The following is a 16,867-nucleotide window of genomic DNA, read 5'->3' as shown; positions in this document are numbered from 1 at the left end:
ACAACATCACATCACTTATACTCGAAAAGGCACGCAAATAGACACAGGTAGAGAAAAACCGTCCCTCCGACTCAAAAAAACTAGACTAGCGGAAACAGTGATAACAACAAAGATCAAGCGAGCTAAGAAAAAACGGCGCACGATGAGGCGTGTTCGTGGGCCGAGACATCAAAACACCTCGTCTCGACAAACACACGGCTAAAATACAACAGCTGCTACTCGACTTTCCACCCCTGGCCAACCATCCGTCTGCTCCTGTCTAGTTCAATCCGTGGCCAATGCTCCATCAAGACGCAAAAGGGGGGAGAGGGTATCCGAGGGCACACCAGGCGAAAAAGGACAAAGGCAAAAGGCGTCGACGACCAGCCTTCTTGTGGGCATAGATTATAACGAAACCATATGTGAGTGACACGTCTGGGCGTTCAAGGATTCCCCGCAGAGGCATCTTCTGATCACGGATCCGGCTCACCAGAGAAGTCCGGTTACTTCTTCTCTCCAAAGTATCCATATGTGGTTGAGCGGAGACCGAGAACTGAAATATTCCCAAGGGGAGTCTCGGCCATCCCATCCCTACCCGTCTAGACAACCTGGGGCCTGTCCATAGCCTGCACTTCCCGCCGTTGCATGACTATTCTTCATAAAAGACTTTTTGCTTGTCCGTCTCCGTACGACAATCGTTTGTTGACGTATGTGATTAGGCGACGAGGTTTTTGTGGTTGATTAAAAAAAGGTGAGAGAAAAGAGGCGACAAAATAGAAGAATCGAAAGGAACGAAGGGCGTCGAGCTGGTATTGTATGGGCATCATGGGTACTCAGACATGGATAATGAAGGGGGGAAAACGAAGTCCACAAGTCGTCAGGGTGCTGGCAGCTTAACGCAGCGAGAAGCCCTTTCGCTTGCCCTCCTTCTCCAGCGGTCGTCCGCTCTCGATCCGTTGCTTCTTGTCCTCGAGCTCCATTCTTTGACGGTCGAGCTGCTCCTTCATCTCCTTGTGTCGAGCGTAGAGCTCCTCCTCGGATTGCTTCAGCTTGCTCTCCTTCTCGGCAACCTTCTGCTGGAAGACCATCTTCATCTCGGCCTCCATCTTGGCGAGCTTCTGCTCGTGTAGAGCACGCTCCTCCTCCTGCTTGACGGCAGGGTTGACCTCCTTGAAGACACTGGGGTCTTGTGACACGCCCATAGCGATGAGCTTGTCGGTTCTGTAGTTCTCGTAGAGTAGGTTGTTGGTGTGCTCCTTGAGCTCCTCCATGTGGGTACGGATGAGCATCTGGCGGAGCTTGACGAAGTCGCAGTGCTCCTCGTTATCGACCTCGATGATACCCCAGGGGTAGGCACGTCCACGAACCTTTCGGCCGTCGGCGCTGGTGATCTCGTTGGTGGCACCAACAACAGCGAAGGGGACCTTGGACATGATCTCGTTGTTCTCGGCGATAGTCTCCTCGTCATCGAGCTCGTATCGGGGGCCCTCGAAGATCTGGATGCCATGGTACTTGATGTCGGCAAGGATCTGCAAGTGGTTAGCTATCGGGTTTGGCAAAGGAGTCTGGTTCCACCTACTCTGGCCTTGAAGTTGGCAATCTCCTCGTCGGTGAGGGTATCAGACTTGGCGATGACGGGGATCAGGTTGACCTTGGTGTGGAGGCGGCGCATGACCTCGATGTCGAGGGGCTTGAGGGAGTGACCGGTGGGCTGGATGAAGAAGACGCAGGCGTGAATTCGGTTGTCAACGATGTTCATGCGGTTGACCTTGTTCTCGGCATCGAGGTAGGCGTCGAATCGCTGCTCAATGTTGTCGACGATGGGTCGCCACGACTCGTCGTTGTTGACGAAGTCGCCGAATCCAGGAGTGTCAACAACGGTCAGGCGGAGACGGACACCGGCCTCCTCAATGTCGGCGCTGATGGACTGGATGGTAACGGTCTTGGGAATGATGTCCAGGGAAGGGCCCTTGCGCTCCTTGGGGGGGTACAAGGAGGTGTTGAAGAGGGTGTTGACGAGGGTAGACTTGCCCAGGCCAGATTCACCTGTGAAAAGCAAATTAGGTCAGGGGGAGTTGAACTGAGACGATATATGATTCCACATACCAACGACCATAACATTGAAGTTGAAGCCCTTGCGCACACTCTTGCGGTGCCACTGGTTGGGCAGGTTGGCAAAGCCGACATAGCCGGTCAGCTTTCGTCGGACAATGTTCCGGTTGTCAGTGACCGCGGGCGGCGGCTGGCTGGGAACTGCGACAGTGTGAGAAAATGTCTTGCAAATTTGCAGTAGAGGGTTAGGCTCACCATTGGGAGGCGAGCCGGAAGGGGCCAACGCCGGGGATTCACTGCCGGAGGAAGCTATGAAGATGGTCAGCGCTGATTCCAAAAAGCTGGCGTGTAAGTAGTATTGGCTTGGATGCAGAGGCGCAAGGAAGATCCTGACTCGATGAATGCATGGTTTGGTGTTCGCCGTTGTTTCGACGCTCCTCCTTGGGTTCCATCCTGGTCTCAGGGTTTGAGTGGTTGTGCTCCGGGTCGGCCGCATCATGAATAGGATTGGCGTAAAGCTCGTCGAAAGAAAGGGGCTTCCAGGGACCGAGTTTTGGTGGCTCCTCCACCTCAAGCATGCTGCGATGATGCCGGACAGTTGCAGGCAGCGAGGCTACAGGAGAGGTACTCCTATTAATTTGCCCCAGTGGAATGCTGCTGTGCCTTCTGGTGTCCGAGTTCTGTGTAGAATAGTCCGTGGGAGATGTGAGGATCGCCCTGGCAACAGCAGTTCTGTCCACGGCGAGGCTGCGGGAGCGAGCCCTGACGTGATCCAGCAGGTCGAAGGCCATTGCAGAATTAAGGGGGTGAGGAGTAGTTTCTCGACGATAATGTTTCCGCGACCAAAAAGAGGAGACCCAAGAAAGAGTAGATGGCGAACGAATGTGGTTGTGTTATCGAGACGCGTGGTGTTGGCGGTGGAAGACGATGGAGTTGGTGCCCGGGGTGATTGAGCTCCCAAACTGGGACAGTTGTCCTCGTGGTCAGGAGGCAGCGCCTTCCTTTCCCTCTGCGATCCATGTGGCCAAAACAAGATACGAGAAGGAATTATCTTACCCATATCGATAATCAAGAGCGATCGGTCGGTGTGTAGAGATCTTGGTAGGAAAGCGCGGGTTCTAAGGGGTCGGGCGTTAGCTACGTCAGGGGAAAGGCCAGCTGTGCGAGCTCGGGAGACGGCGAGAAGGGTCCAGTCGACGGAGCGAGGTCGAGCTACAGGCGCGTGCTGCTCTGCGTCGTCGAAATAGTTGAGGAACGGGTTTCTCGAGGTCGGGCAGTCGTGGACAAATCCGGGGGTAGAGACTCGGGGGGTGGAACGAGGGCGAAGTACTCACCCTGAATTACCAGACGCGTGTCAATGGCGTCGCGAGGACAAGTTGACAAGATGCTCAAGTGGCCGTGGGAGTGAATGGCAGGCCTGCTCTTCACGCGCGATGGGAGATGCGACGAGAGGAAGTAGCAATGATGGCAAGGGAAGAGGAAGGAGGGAAAGGGACAGACGGGGTCAAGAGAGATCGAGGAGAAGGGAAATTTTGGGGTGCGACGGCAGAACAAGGAGAGGAAATTCTGATGTGCTGTTCTGGCAGCGAGCCTGCTGGGGCGGGCGTGCTGGCTGGTCCTGCAACAAAAGGGGTTTCGAACAGCTAGGCCTAAAGGGGCTAGCACTCCAGGGGTGGGCTCCAGGGGGTCGCTGCTTGGGGGGGATTGGGGGGGCGCCGGTGCTCTGGAGAATTAGCGGCAGGGCTGCTAGAAGGCCGCTGGGTGGGCCGCTGCAGCGTCTCGACGGGTACCGGGTGGCTGCCGTTGATTGGCCGGGGGAGGCTCTGCGGCCAATCAGCGGGCCGGACGAGGGGAAACGTAGCGGGTGTGCTGGAGGCTGGGAGATGAGGGAGCTCTCAAATTATTATCACAGAGGAGGAACCTTGTTTGCAAGAGAGTGCCCGGGAGGAATCCATCCATCAGGGAGCGCACACTCTCGGCAGTGCGCGAATGGGAGATAGGTTCCTAGCATGGCTCAGCCGGTCCAGGCACAGAGAGAGAATTCCTGGCTGCTCTCCTACAATGCCAGTCAGACAGACGCCTACAGAGATATCCACCGAGGCACAATATGGGGTACCAGTACCTACCTACTACCTACCTCCTGACATCTGAGGTGAGGTGAGGTCAAGTTGGCCACAGTTGGTCACCGGCTGGCATCCATGACATCCAAGGCATCCATGGCCCCCATTCTCGCCTTGCCATGCTTCGTCCAATCTGGCCGAGATTGGTACTGGAACCCAGGGCTGAAACACGTCCATCTATATCAATGTTTCCGTAGAGTAACCGCCTACGTAGTAGGAGCTCGAATCCCTCAATTAACATGTACTCTATGCGCAAGCATGAATACACCAGTCCGATGCCGTGATACGAGAAATCTACCTGGTCTGCCATTCCGAGCTCGTTTGCACGGGAAGCACGATCCGTCCATCCATGGTATCCAATGCCGTCTCCGGTATTCTTGTTCTACCTTCCAATCTCCCCCTTCCGCCAGGGCACGGCATGACGCGGGAGACACGAGAGACACGACAAAACTCTCGCCAAGTTCCTAGAGACAACGGATCTCACCTCCGCGAGACACTCCTGGCCTCTGACATTGAAGGTCTGCCCCGAGCTTCGAGTCATCAGGGGATAAGTACGTACCAGTTCTCGCCTCTCCTCTCCTGTGGACACCCTCACTCAAAGCTCCGGAGCGTGGCTTGCCTGGCACCTACCTACGGCCACTCTCACGCCTGTGCTCGGTGCCCCATGGCTCCCGTCGCAGCCCGTCAACCGTCTTGGCCACTTTTAGGCCGCTTGGATGCTACTCCAGTCCATTTACCGGTGGAGCCTAGGCCCGTTGAGGCCACCAGGGAGGCGGCCGGCTTCGGGTGCCACTGTGCCTGTCGCCCGATGGCATCCATCCACGTCACTAATTGCAGACCAAAGTTGGCCATTCGCGTCTCACTTGGCATTCGCTGTATGCGTGCTGGTATTCAAACATTCCTCCACGCATGGATAACGTGCCGCAGCGCATCTAGAGCCATCGTTCCTATCAAGGGAGTCCGCTGGAGGCTTGTCGGCTTCCTCTAATCGGAGCCCTCTGATCAGAGCAACGGAACGACAATGACACGCGTACCGGTTTACCTCCGTCTCCAGAAAACCCACACGAGCCTCCCCCCAATTCGGATGCACGTCTACCCACCCGGGCCTGCAGCACGACACAAGGCGCACCAAGCTTGCAGTGGTGGCTCGTGTTGCGTGCGATCAACCCGTCCAACGTGACGACGTCTCCTCGTAGTTACTCCACGCACACAATAAACACGGCCACAGCCGACACGAGTTCGTGACGTGAAGTGCATTCCAGCTTGATCAGACCTGTACAATCATACGACCCCCTAGCCCGACGATCCATCCGTTCCTTTCCTGATCCATATCTCGTCTCCCTGGAGCTTGGGATCCCTGCAATGGCGCCCAGTGCGCGGAGCTTAATGCACCGTCTTGCAAGCTAGTATCTCATTACCGTTGTTTCGTTTATTACCCCTTCATGTGAGTGTAATCGCAAATCCCTTGGAATAGTCTCCAGCCTCGAGAGAGAGAAAATACACTATTCTTGTCATAGCTCACATCAACCCTATTCCTAGCAAGCGATACTATGTGCCTATTAATCTCACGTTGATACCTCGATTGAATCGAAAAGGGGCAGGCTATTTCGCGTATTTTTAAGGTAGAGCCCCGACAAGGTTGGTTGCATCGCAATGTGCTGGTGTCGCAAACATCATCGCCCATTCAGGGCGCTAGATCCTGCACGCAACATTAGTATCTCAATGCATGGAACATTAACCGAGAAGCCGCCAATGCCACCGCATCCCAATGCTCATGTACCTATGTAACCAAGTCGATTAACATTCTTAGCGGATTTCAGGCAGTTCACCACGGGAGGTCTAGGGTAGCCCACCCGGTCGTAAAATCCTCCTTCACTATCCGCGCTCGACTAAATGTTCACTTTTATGACATAGATAATGCGATGTCCTATATAGTCATTCTCATGCCCATTCTGTTCGAATTTACCCCCTTTGAATTTCGATGAAACTTGAGATCATCGGCATTCGTTGGAAATGTAAATTGTGCTACTGGCCTTGAGAGCTTCCCCCGCTTGTTTGAGCTCAGCTTAACAACTATAGAAGGACAATTGGAATGACTGGATGGAAAGGAGAATTGTTCACCTTGAACTGCCTGCTAGCCATCTAAACAGAACACCCTCGCTTACTCAACTCTAATCCCCACCCACCCACAGTCCTAAAAGACACCAAGTTCATGTTTTGATACACCAATTGCCGCTTGCTCCCCCAACCTATGATACAATACCGGCCCATATTCCCATATTCCCTCCTGGTTATCGTGTGAACTTGTCTACATCTCAAGCCAAGAGATTAGTTTGTTGGCTGGCAAAAAACCGCTTGGACTCTGCGCACTTCGCGCTTTGGCAACCAGGGCAGCGGAGACCCATCTGGTGGGAGCAGGCCTGATTTTCCTTCAAATGCGCCACGGCGATGTCGGCTAGAGCTCTGATGAAGACCGGACTACCGTTGAGCGACTCTGCTCGCTTTACAGTGTCGGCATGGCCACTCTCCCCAATGACCTCCTCGTCAAGCTCGTACAGCGTTTCGATGTGGTCGGAAGTAAAGGCGATTGGGATGAGAACAAGGTCCTTTTGGCCCTTGGCGATGTATTCCTCTACGGTGCTGGCGGTTTGAGGTCCCAACCAAGCAGATGGGCCGACCTGCGACTGCCAGCACAACCGATACTGGTTCGAGAACTTGAGGCGCTGCATAACTGCATAGACAGTAGCCGCAACTTCGCTGGGGTACGGGTCGCCTAATTATTACGTCAGTTATCAACATCGTCACCCAAGCCACACAATTACACATACCTCGATTGACAACCGACATTGGCAAGCTATGCGCAGAGAAAAGAAGCACGACATCCTTGCGTCGCTCCTCAGGGTATTCTGCCAACTTCGCCTCAATGTTCTGAGCGAAAGCCTCAACCAAGCCGCTATGGGCTGGCCAGCGGTCAATCACACTCCACTTGATGGCGCCGGGGGGAGAGTCCTGGTTTGTCTTGCCCTCAAGCCTATGCCTCCACTTCCACAACTCATTCAAGCTACTCCCGGTCGTAGAGCACGAGTATTGGGGGTATTGGGTGAACGCGACGGCCCGCCCCCCCTTGCCATTGCCAAACCCGTCCTGAAGCAACTGGTGATACATCTCCTCAGTCAAGGGATCGGCATATCGGAAAGCGACATATGGCTTGTGAGGCGCTGTCTCGGGGGAGATTTTGTCGAGGATCTTGCACATCTCAGCGTTCTGGTATTCCGACCATTTCCGAATGGGCGATCCACCACCAATGGCGGCATATTGCTTCTGAATCTTGGGCGTTCGTCTTTTAGAAATGAAGGGCCCTAGGTAAGACTGTAGACGACCCAGGGGGATCAAATCGCCGTCGGCCTTTGGCAAAGTTAGCATATTCCGGACCGTTCGGAGCAAGTGGCACTAAACGTACAAAAAGCCGGCTGAGAAAGTCGCCAACTTCGTCGGTGGTGGATGGTCCTCCCATGTTTAGGAAGACCATGGCAGTTGGGCCCTTGGATCCAGTGGCATCCTGTGTGACGGGAGGGGCGGGAGTGGCCAGATGTCGTCTTTGGCCGGCGATCTGGGGTAGCGCAATTCGAGGTGAAGCAGCTTGGGAGATGCTCCTACAGAGCTGACCCCCCGAGCGTCGCAAGGCCATTGCGTGTATGAGTGAGACCCGTGGGTTGTTGGATTCGTGAGTCGATGCGGGACGAAGAGTGAGGAGATGATGGAGGAGGAAGCTCAATTCAAATTGGGTCGGATGCGATTGGCAGTTAGGGTGCAGATCTAAACCTGGTGGGCGATGATGCTTGCATCTCCAGAACTCCGGGATCGCCAACGGCGCATCTTATCGGACTTTTTGCCGGCCTGCGGACAGTTAGCGCAGGACCTTGAACCTGCAGCCTGTAATAACACATGGCATGTATTGACTAACTAGAGAGCTGCCCGCCAATCATGTGAAACGTAATGGGTTTCCAATCAACACGTGACCGCGCGAGATGTGTCGCGACTCCCCTGGCAAGGGCGCGCGTTTGCCTAACGCTTGGACCTGCGTCGCCTGCCTGTTGGCTTAGATCACGCAGCTCATAAACCCCGAGCTGACCTACGATGTGAACGTTTCCAACCTTTGACAAAGCACAATTTCCAGCCATGGCAGACTTCAATAAAGATTGGCGGCGCGAAGAAGATGATGATGAGGAGCAAGAACTCGATGAGACGGTAATTCTACACCCCCTGCTTTCAAATATCTGAAGCTCACCAGTCGCAGAGTTACAAGGCTCAGAAGGATGCCATCTTGCTGGCAATTGATGTGAGCAAGTCCATGTTGGAGCCGCCGCCGCACTCGGATTCCAAGAAGGCAGATCGAGACAGTCCGGTACAGGCCGCATTGAAATGCGCATACCATTTGATGGAGCAGCGCATCATCTCCAACCCCAAAGACATGATGGGTATTCTCCTGTTTGGCACCGAGAAGTCCAAGTTCCAGGATACCGAAGATGGCCGAAGTGGCTTGGGCTACCCTCACTGCTACCTGTTCACCGACCTTGATGTGCCTGCGGCAGATGACGTCAAAGCACTCAAGTCTCTGGTTGAGGAAGGGGAGGACGATGATGAGGTGCTGACTCCCTCAAATGAGGCTGTCAGCATGTCCAACGTCCTTTTTTGCGCGAACCAGATCTTCACTACCAAGGCGCCCAATTTTGGTAGCCGTCGCTTGTTCATCGTCACAGACAATGCCAATCCCCATGAATCCGACAAGCAGGCGAGATCTGCTGCTGCAGTGCGCGCCAAAGACCTGTATGACCTGGGTGTTATCATCGACCTTTTCCCTATTACACGCGGGGATGATAAGTTCGACCTTGGAAAGTTTTATGATGTAAGACCACAGTTCCAAGCAGTGTTATGACAACTAATAGTTTGGAGGATATCATTTACCGCGACCCAATTGGAGAAGCCAACATGTCCGAGATTCGGACGTCAAAATCGGGAGACGGTCTTACCTTGCTCAACTCCCTCACCTTGAACGTAAACTCGAAACAAACGGCGAAGAGAGCTCTTTTTTCGAACCTCCCTTTTGAGATTGCACCTGGCCTGAGTATATCTGTCAAGGGATACAACGTTGTCCACCGACAGACCCCGGCTAGGACGTGTTACATCTGGCTGGATGGCGAGAAACCACAGATTGCTGCGGGCGAGACCACGAGAATTGCCGAGGACAGCGCCAGGACCGTCGAAAAGCAAGACATCAAGAAAGCCTACAAGTTTGGAGGCGAGTACGTATACTTTACGCCAGAGGAGCAGAAAACTTTGAGGAATTTTGGATCGCCCGTCATTCGCATCATCGGATTCAAACCTAGAACAATGCTTCCGATGTGGGCAAGCGTGAAGAAGTCGACCTTCATTTTCCCCAGCGAGGAAGGTTATGTTGGATCGACCCGAGTCTTCACCGCGCTCTGGCAGAAGCTGCTCAAGGATGATAAAGTTGGAATTGCTTGGTGCATCGTCCGGTCTAATGCGCAGCCAATACTTGCGGCGATAATTCCATCCAAGGAGCGATCTGACGACGAGTCGGGTACACCTTATCTTCCTGCTGGACTCTGGATCTATCCACTGCCATGCCAGGACGACTTGAGAGATGTCAAGTCCTCAGGCGAGGTCGCCCAGAGCTCTGACGAGCTCAAGACGCAGATGAGGACTATTGTGCAGCAGCTTCAGCTCCCGAAGGCCATGTACAACCCAACCAAGTATCTGAACCCGTCATTGCAATGGCATTACAAGATCCTGCAAGCTCTCGCGCTGGAAGAAGAGGTCCCCGAGAAGGCAGAGGACACAACTGAACCCAAGTTTAAAGCCATCAGCAAGAGGGCTGGCGGGTATCTAGAGGAGTGGTCTGAGACGCTCGAGAATGAAGCTGGCAGTGCCGCGTCGAAGAAGGCCCTGAAACGAGAAGCCGATGACGACGAACTAGATAGGCCAACGAAGAGGAGCAGGGCAACATCGGAAAAACCATCTGGTTCGTCACTCTCCATGGCCCAGTTGAAGGCCTCCATCGAGAGCGGAGGAATTGTCAAGATGACTGTAGCTCAGCTCAAAGATTTACTGGGCGCGAAGGGTCTCAGCACGAGTGGCAGAAAAATTGAATTGGTCGAGAGGGTAGAGCAGTGGGTGGAGGAAAATTCGTAGAGTTGCCTCGTGTACTTGTGAATCTGTAACAGTGGTATATGAAGAGGGCAGGATGTATTGGGCAGGCGTTCTCGGGAGGCTGGGTTTGCAGCAGGCACAGCCAATATTGAAAATTTGAGTTTACGTTCTTCATCTATGCGCCTATGGAATTGATGAATTGTTTTATTGGAGGTATTTGGAGATTTGGGTCCCATCTGGTTGGGCATCTGAGATGAGGTTCATCTTCAACTCATGTTAACACAGCCAAACAATGAGAACAAGAAAACCCTAAGCCATTCAACACAAAAATTCGCCGTGAAAAAGCGCACAAGATTTCACTTCGTTTTCATCACCGTGCAATTGATACATGACTCTATTTTCTCTATCAAGATCATAGACGCATGCTCTGCGATGGCCAGCATCACGCCGCCACCAAGCGCTGAGGCTGACAAAGACATCTGGCTGGGCGCACCCCCCTCAAGCCGCGGCCTGGTACTACAAACACCCCTGGGTCGCCAATCCCACCAGCACCCGCACCCGCGTTCGCGCCGCCCGCGTCGTGAACAGCAGCCGACGCCGGCTTCATTTGACGACGACTCGCTCGCCAGTTCATCGCCGCAGCAGGAGCTAGATTCAGCCGCCTACCTCGCCAGGCTTCTCCGTCTGGCCCGATGTCGTCCAGGCTTCGCGCGACGCCGAAGCCACGCCATGGCCGACTTCCTCGCAAGCTTCAACCTGGGCGCGCAAACTGCCACTCCGTCCAGTAACCGGCAATGCCACTCCGTCGAAGACCTCCAGCTGCATCTGCGCAGTGTCCTCGATGCCAAGACGGCGCCGAACCGTGCCGAACATGTGTCGATGATCATGGAATTGAGGGCGACGGTGCAGTTCACCATCGCCCAGCCTCGAATCGAGAATCGTGAGGATGAAGCCTCGAACAACAACATCGATCCGGCACTGGGAGGAGGTTCCTCGATGCCTGCGCCCGAAGAACAGACCAGAGAGCAACCGCCACGGGTGGTGGAGGCCAACGAAGCGCTGGTGAACCAGCCACAGGACGACCCGAGTCTTCAGAGATTAGTCGCAACGCACATAATCGAGGCTCTCGGCGCGATAGACGGTAGTACCTGGGTCAACCGAGAGATGTCGCGGGGGGCACAGACTTGGAAGTTTACATTTGTGTGCAATAATTCCTTCCAGCAATGGAGCCACCAGCACGCGAAGCACTCGACCAAGTTGGTCGTTGGCGAGTACAGCCAGAGGGAGCCAGACGCAACCCTTAGTAGTAAGTTTGTCATGTGCATTCCCGATAGCGCAAATCGCTCATCGGACATCCAGGTCGGCCGGCTTTCGATTGTCGAGGCACAGTCATGATCGAGTTCGACCGAAATAGCCGAGCCATCATCGTGAAATACGACCACACGCCCCTGCACAGAACAGTGGCGGAGCTCTCTGAGTATTTCAAGCCTGCTCCTCGTGTGCTTGGCCCGGGAGCTCAAAAGCAGCAGCAGCAGAAGACACCAAAGAAGCAAAAGGCCGACAAGAGAGCACAGGATGAGCGGGGAAACCCCCGGAAGCGAAAGAGGAAGACTGACGGCGATAGTCAACCCATGTTGCCGGAAGCTTCAATAATGTCACTTCAGAATCATTCTGCGCAAGTGCCTGAAAATGGACAAGCCCAAACCGCCCCTTCATACCCCTTAGATCGACAACCGCAAGAGGCGAGCTCAGGACAGAACCAACAGGCCACCACTGACTATCCAGAAGAGCTACTGCAAGGAGAATCGGTGTCGTCAACAAGTCAATCACAGGCTCAAAAGGCTGACTCTCAGCCACCCTCTGGGGCGACCTTCCCAGTAAAAATCTCATCGACCGAGGCAGCGCGTCGTCGAGAGGCGGCCATGGCAATGCTCACTAAAGCCGGCGTGCCCCCAGATTCGCTCTCGGCCGACCAGTTCAGTATCTTCTCCAACCAATCACCCGAACTTCAGAAGGAGTCGTTGGGTATGCTTGTCAAATATGGTGCGGAGAGGCTGCGGATTGTTCATCCCAATAACAAAGGGGGGGCATCTTCTGCCCAGGCAAACACATCGCCAGGTCGAAGCAGCCTGCCTACTCCGTCCGGACCCATGACCACCAAGGAATTGGTTCCACAAGGAGGAGGTTCCAGTGATGCCGACACTGCAAACGGATCTGCAGCAAACGTTGGAGACGATGGAACGGCTGGCACCACACCTGAACCGACACCAACAGGGCGGCGGAAGCTAGGCAAATCACGCAACGCCTGCTTCACATGTAAGGGACGGAAAGTCAAGGTAAGGATCTCCTCGACTCACAAACTTGAATGAAGCTAATCAGTAGCAGTGTCCTAGAGAACGACCTGTTTGCAGCGAGTGTACGGCGCAAGGCCTGGTATGCGAATTCGCGCCTCACGTACCGAGAAAGAAGAAGCCCAAAAAAATGGTGCAAGATGAAACGGCAGAAGATGCAGAAGGAGACTACGTAGAAGACGAGGCTGACCAAGACGATGCTGAGCCGCATATCCCTTCTCAGGAACATTCGTCATATCCTCAGATGTCTGAGAGTAACATTCCTGCACTCGCCGTGGGTGCTCCAGCACAGGACCACCATACTTCACATGGCGACTACTTCCATCCAAGCTCAGGCTCGGCCTTGACCCAGGACGAAGCACCCTCACTGGCGCATCACAATATCACGGCAGATCCGGGGCACACCTGCAAGACGATATCGGAACAGGTCCAGCAACTTGAGCACCACACGGTTCCAGCTGAGACGAATGCAGTCCCTCCTACCCATAACAGCTGGGGTGTGGGCGGTTCTGCGTCTCGTTCCCGACATAATCTTCCATCTGAGCCCGTTCGTTCGGTGCCTCAAGACGTCCCCCCAGCGACCAACCAGCCCTCGTCAGATTGGAATACAAGCGCGAACAACAGCAGACCCGCAACAACAATAGCCTCTGTATCGCCACACATGATACATCCTACGATGCATCAGAGACATCAACCTGAAAATCGCCACCAACCACCAGATTCCGCTCCAGGTCCTGATGGATTGCAGGGCATGCAGCAAAGCATGTCATGGGCACAGGCTGCGATACAGTACCAGCACCAGCCGCCCGCTTCTTCTGCTGCTACAATAACTCAGGGTAGAGTATCCCCCTTCCAAGCCGCCGAGCCCCCCCGGGCCAAGTCGAGGCAGGGTCGCCGAGCTCAGTCGCGAACATCAGTGGGTGACCAAACGGCAGCTGGGGGTTACCAGTCGCCTTATACCCGGACTCAAACCAGAGCCAATAATTCTGGCAATCACTCATCGGATAGGGGTGGAACTCCGAAACACAATGATTATGGACGATCTGGAGCTACCAACACGGTAGCGAGTAAGTCGAGCCAAAAGTCTGGTTATGAACCATACACGCAGTCACAGGCGGCTTCAAACTTATCCCGGATTGTCGATCCTCCCAGCCGAGTTGCCAAGATAGCGATGTCGATGTCTTCACAAGCCTCCTCAACAGTGGCCCCGTCTTACCAGACCTCGTCTTCGAACCAGCGGTCGGGTTCGCAACGCACAAACGACCCACCACACAGCTCTACGTCTACATATCAAAACCAAAATACATACTCACAGCCGTCTGGCACCAAGCCTGACTCTACTTCTCGACAGAGCTACAACACGCGAGCGAGTTCGCAGGCTACGCGCTCCGAGAACAATTCTTTCAGCCACCAGCAACAGAGTTACTCGCAATATTCGGGCTCAACCCAACCTCAACAGCAGCAGAGCCAGACGAGCAACCAGTCGAACAGCCAGCACCAGAGCTGGTACGCATATAATAATCCGGGCACCAGTTCGTTTACATCCGCCAACCAGTCATCGGGGTATAGCTGGAAGGCTCCAGACGAGAGTTGGTAGGGGGGCTATGGTACATAAGGCGACCGAATGAAGGGACTGGACGCATTGCGTAGGGCGTTGCGCACTTTGCTTTTAGTCCATGGTTAAGAGGGTGACTTTTTCATGGATTTTGATTCGCCATGTTCCCATGGTTCATTTGCTCTGGGAATCTTGAGCTGGGATGCCGATGAGGCTCGGCCGATACGGAATTGCAATGTTTGCACTAGCGATACCTTTTTTAGTCCCGTTAGTTTCCAGCGGGAAGGTGCAGGTTCTGAGATTCAATCATGATTATCGTGGACAGAAGAATATGCGTATTGAGTTGCGATACTAATTATTATCTCCCATGGCGTGCATCCAGCTTTTGCGCCGTCTATCAAATTGTTACTCACTCTATTATGTGCTAATTATTGTAAAACCCAAAATGCTAAGAGAGGGTTGTTAACGTCATTGTTATCCGTCATTTCATCATATCCAACATTCAGTACATGACAACCATTCATGCTTCAGCTTCGAAGACAGCAAACTTGCTGAGACTGCGCAACTTCCCACCGAAGAAGTACAGCAGCCAAATACCAATAATACCAATGACACTTAGGCCGCCCAGGAGACTCGTGCCCTTGGCGACACCCAGATTGCCGAAGAGAGGGTGTGCGAAAAGAACACTACCACAGGCAAGGGCGCTGCGGAAGAAGTCGTTTGCCGCGAACAGACTGGCCGCGTACATGGGGTAGCTGAGCGGGATGTAGATGAAGATACACTGCATCACCACGAAGACGGTCGCACCGTAGATGGTGATTCCGATGGTCGGGACAATCCAATGGATGGACGCACGCGCAGTCCAAGCGAAGAGGAAGAGACCGATAGTAGGACCGAAGGATGCCACCAGGGCCGGGATGAGACGTGACTCCTGAACAGGCCAGCCGTACTTGGCGATGCGGCGGTCAACAACGTAGTACATGTAGGCAGTGTATGCGCCCACGCCAATGAGACAAGAGACCAGGATACAGAGGAAGACGAGTCCAATCTGACCAAGGTTCATGTTGTAGTAGACGGGGTAGACCAAGGGGAAGACCTCAAAGACTAAGGGAAATATAGTCAGTATATTGAATGCCACATAAGATGATAGGCACGAGCTTACAAGAATAGTAGATGCCATAGATGATGGCAGTGTAGATCTGGACGAACAGCACGGCGGGATCCTTGAGAGTGATCTCCATAGGCTTGATGAGAGCGTCGATGGCGACGGCCGAGACCTTCATGTTGCGTTGGTCGATTTCACTCTGGGACATGAATCGATCGGTGCCAGTCAGCTTTCGGAGGCGCTTAGCACGGCGAAGCAAGATGTTGGGGCCGCTAGTCTCGGGGAGGAGCAGGAACATGAGGATGAAGATCGGGGCGGATGCCCAGATGCTAATGTAGAGAGACCAGCGCCAGCCCTTGACGGGGACGGCGAAGCCACTGAGGAGAGGACCGAGGGCAGCTGAAAAGGGCTGTTAATACTTGCTCATATAAAAAAGAGAGGGAAAGGGGGGATAAAGGGAGACTTACGTCCACAGTAGGCGGCCGAGACCCAGGCCATCATGGCATATGGCAGAGCCATCAAGCTGTACATATCGCCCAGAGAAGCACCACCCGAAGCCAGACAGGGCGAACCGAAGAAGCCCTGGAGGAATCGAAGGACCATGAGGCCGGCGTAGTTGTCGACGAGGGCCGTGGGGATGGAGATGATGACGAAGAGGAACATGGTGACGATGTACACGGGGTTGCGGCCAATGCGAGGGATCTCACTGAGAGGCGAGAACAGCAGCGGTCCAATTCCATAGCCCAGCACGTACAGGGACAGTCCCAGCGTGGCCTTGACCTGGCTGACGCCGAACTTTTGCATGATGCCCTCGGTCGAGGACGTGTAGATGGCGGATGAGGTGTAGACGACAAAGGTGTAGAGGCAGATCAGCAGGGCGATGCCGCCGCGCTTCCTGTTGGTCCAGTTGTGCGGGTTCTCGGCGTCGTCGCTGTAGTACCAGTCGACGAGGATGGCGCCGTCCTTGGTGCGCTTGGGCACGACGGGGATCGACTTGACCTTCTCGAGCTCGTGCTGCTCGTCGACCTGGAGCCGGTCGACGGTGTAGGCGTGCGTCTCGTTGGCGGAGCGCGTGCGGTGCAGCTGGATGCGGCCGCCGTCCTCGACCTGCTCCTCCTTGTCGTGCTCCTTCTTGGGCTTGGGCTTGCCGTCCGGGTCTTCGGCCGTGACGGACGAGGCCGACGAGCCCACGACGGTGTTGTTGTTGGTGGTGTTGATCTGGCCATCCTCCAGCACCACGGCGTCGGGGTTGTTGAGCAGGATGACCCACGGCTCGGGCAGCTCGAAGCCGTCCTTTTCCTCGGGGTACTGGAAGAACTTGTTGCGTGTGACGAAGCGGATGAGCTGGCCCAGGGGGGCTTCGCGGATGAGCGCCGCCATTGCTGCAGTTGTATCTGGGCTGTGCGTGTACCCTGATAACGGGTGGCTGAGGGTAAGGTATGGGTGGAAGATGGCTTTGTACCAAAGTTTATACCACGAGATGGGTGAATCCGTGTAAGTGGATGGATGGTCGAGATGGCTCAGCACCAGGAAA

The 16,867-nt window shown here is 54.4% G+C and overlaps 6 protein-coding genes across 6 annotated transcripts; 3 read left to right on the top strand and 3 right to left on the bottom strand.

The window, feature by feature from the left end:
• Positions 1-720: 720 nt before the first annotated feature.
• BGZ61DRAFT_553025 (Septin-domain-containing protein) lies at positions 721-2,822 on the bottom strand. Its single transcript, XM_046255541.1, has 4 exons — positions 2,287-2,822; positions 2,086-2,232; positions 1,559-2,025; positions 721-1,508 (listed from the first exon to the last, which is right to left on the bottom strand). Exons 1-4 carry the CDS (start codon positions 2,528-2,530, stop codon positions 873-875), a joined length of 1,494 nt encoding a protein of 497 aa, XP_046110324.1. The 5' UTR covers positions 2,531-2,822; the 3' UTR covers positions 721-872.
• BGZ61DRAFT_440426 (uncharacterized protein) lies at positions 2,375-3,194 on the top strand (the record flags this gene model as incomplete). Its single annotated transcript, XM_046244479.1, has 1 exon — positions 2,375-3,194. A coding segment is annotated over exon 1 (452 nt), but the record flags the coding sequence as incomplete, so codon positions are not given.
• Positions 3,144-4,096, top strand: BGZ61DRAFT_80865 (uncharacterized protein). The gene has a single exon (XM_046257113.1). It carries the CDS (start codon positions 3,465-3,467, stop codon positions 4,029-4,031), a length of 567 nt encoding a protein of 188 aa, XP_046110322.1. The 5' UTR covers positions 3,144-3,464; the 3' UTR covers positions 4,032-4,096.
• A 2,370-nt stretch (positions 4,097-6,466) lies between these two features.
• BGZ61DRAFT_340053 (uncharacterized protein) lies at positions 6,467-7,839 on the bottom strand (the record flags this gene model as incomplete). Its single annotated transcript, XM_046239275.1, has 3 exons — positions 6,467-6,924; positions 6,980-7,556; positions 7,612-7,839. The coding sequence occupies 3 exons, from the start codon at positions 7,837-7,839 to the stop codon at positions 6,467-6,469; spliced, it is 1,263 nt and encodes a 420-aa protein (XP_046110321.1).
• Positions 7,840-8,239: 400 nt separating this feature from the next.
• Positions 8,240-14,626, top strand: BGZ61DRAFT_409716 (uncharacterized protein). Its single transcript, XM_046243226.1, has 6 exons — positions 8,240-8,399; positions 8,449-9,057; positions 9,105-10,360; positions 10,763-11,628; positions 11,682-12,658; positions 12,708-14,626. Exons 1-6 carry the CDS (start codon positions 8,331-8,333, stop codon positions 14,268-14,270), a joined length of 5,340 nt encoding a protein of 1,779 aa, XP_046110320.1. The 5' UTR covers positions 8,240-8,330; the 3' UTR covers positions 14,271-14,626.
• A 122-nt stretch (positions 14,627-14,748) lies between these two features.
• Positions 14,749-16,713, bottom strand: BGZ61DRAFT_339981 (major facilitator superfamily domain-containing protein; the record flags this gene model as incomplete). The annotated part of the gene is made up of 3 exons (XM_046239269.1): positions 14,749-15,332; positions 15,391-15,732; positions 15,801-16,713. 3 exons carry the CDS (start codon positions 16,711-16,713, stop codon positions 14,749-14,751), a joined length of 1,839 nt encoding a protein of 612 aa, XP_046110319.1.
• Positions 16,714-16,867: the final 154 nt, after the last annotated feature.

This window comes from Ilyonectria robusta (genome assembly GCF_021365365.1).
Source record: "Ilyonectria robusta strain PMI_751 chromosome Unknown BGZ61scaffold_2, whole genome shotgun sequence".
In the NCBI taxonomy this organism is placed as follows: Eukaryota; Fungi; Ascomycota; class Sordariomycetes; order Hypocreales; family Nectriaceae; genus Ilyonectria; species Ilyonectria robusta.
Note: the sequence above shows the minus strand (reverse complement) of the source record. Positions and strands in the feature narration are given on the sequence as shown.

What these genes read in the sequence shown, in the direction of transcription:
- BGZ61DRAFT_553025 (XM_046255541.1), bottom strand. Translation starts at nt 2,530, where the DNA reads ATGATGCGGCCGACCCGGAGCACAACCACTCAAACCCTGAGACCAGGA. An exon ending in CTTCAATGTTATGGTCGTTG is followed by an intron (nt 2,026 to 2,085) that starts GTATGTGGAATC and finishes TGCTTTTCACAG; the next exon opens with GTGAATCTGGCCTGGGCAAG. An exon ending in TTGCCAACTTCAAGGCCAGA is followed by an intron (nt 1,509 to 1,558) that starts GTAGGTGGAACC and finishes AACCACTTGCAG; the next exon opens with ATCCTTGCCGACATCAAGTA.
- BGZ61DRAFT_80865 (XM_046257113.1), top strand. Translation starts at nt 3,465, where the DNA reads ATGGGAGATGCGACGAGAGGAAGTAGCAATGATGGCAAGGGAAGAGGA.
- BGZ61DRAFT_409716 (XM_046243226.1), top strand. Translation starts at nt 8,331, where the DNA reads ATGGCAGACTTCAATAAAGATTGGCGGCGCGAAGAAGATGATGATGAG. An exon ending in GCCAGACGCAACCCTTAGTA is followed by an intron (nt 11,629 to 11,681) that starts GTAAGTTTGTCA and finishes TCGGACATCCAG; the next exon opens with GTCGGCCGGCTTTCGATTGT. An exon ending in GTAAGGGACGGAAAGTCAAG is followed by an intron (nt 12,659 to 12,707) that starts GTAAGGATCTCC and finishes AATCAGTAGCAG; the next exon opens with TGTCCTAGAGAACGACCTGT.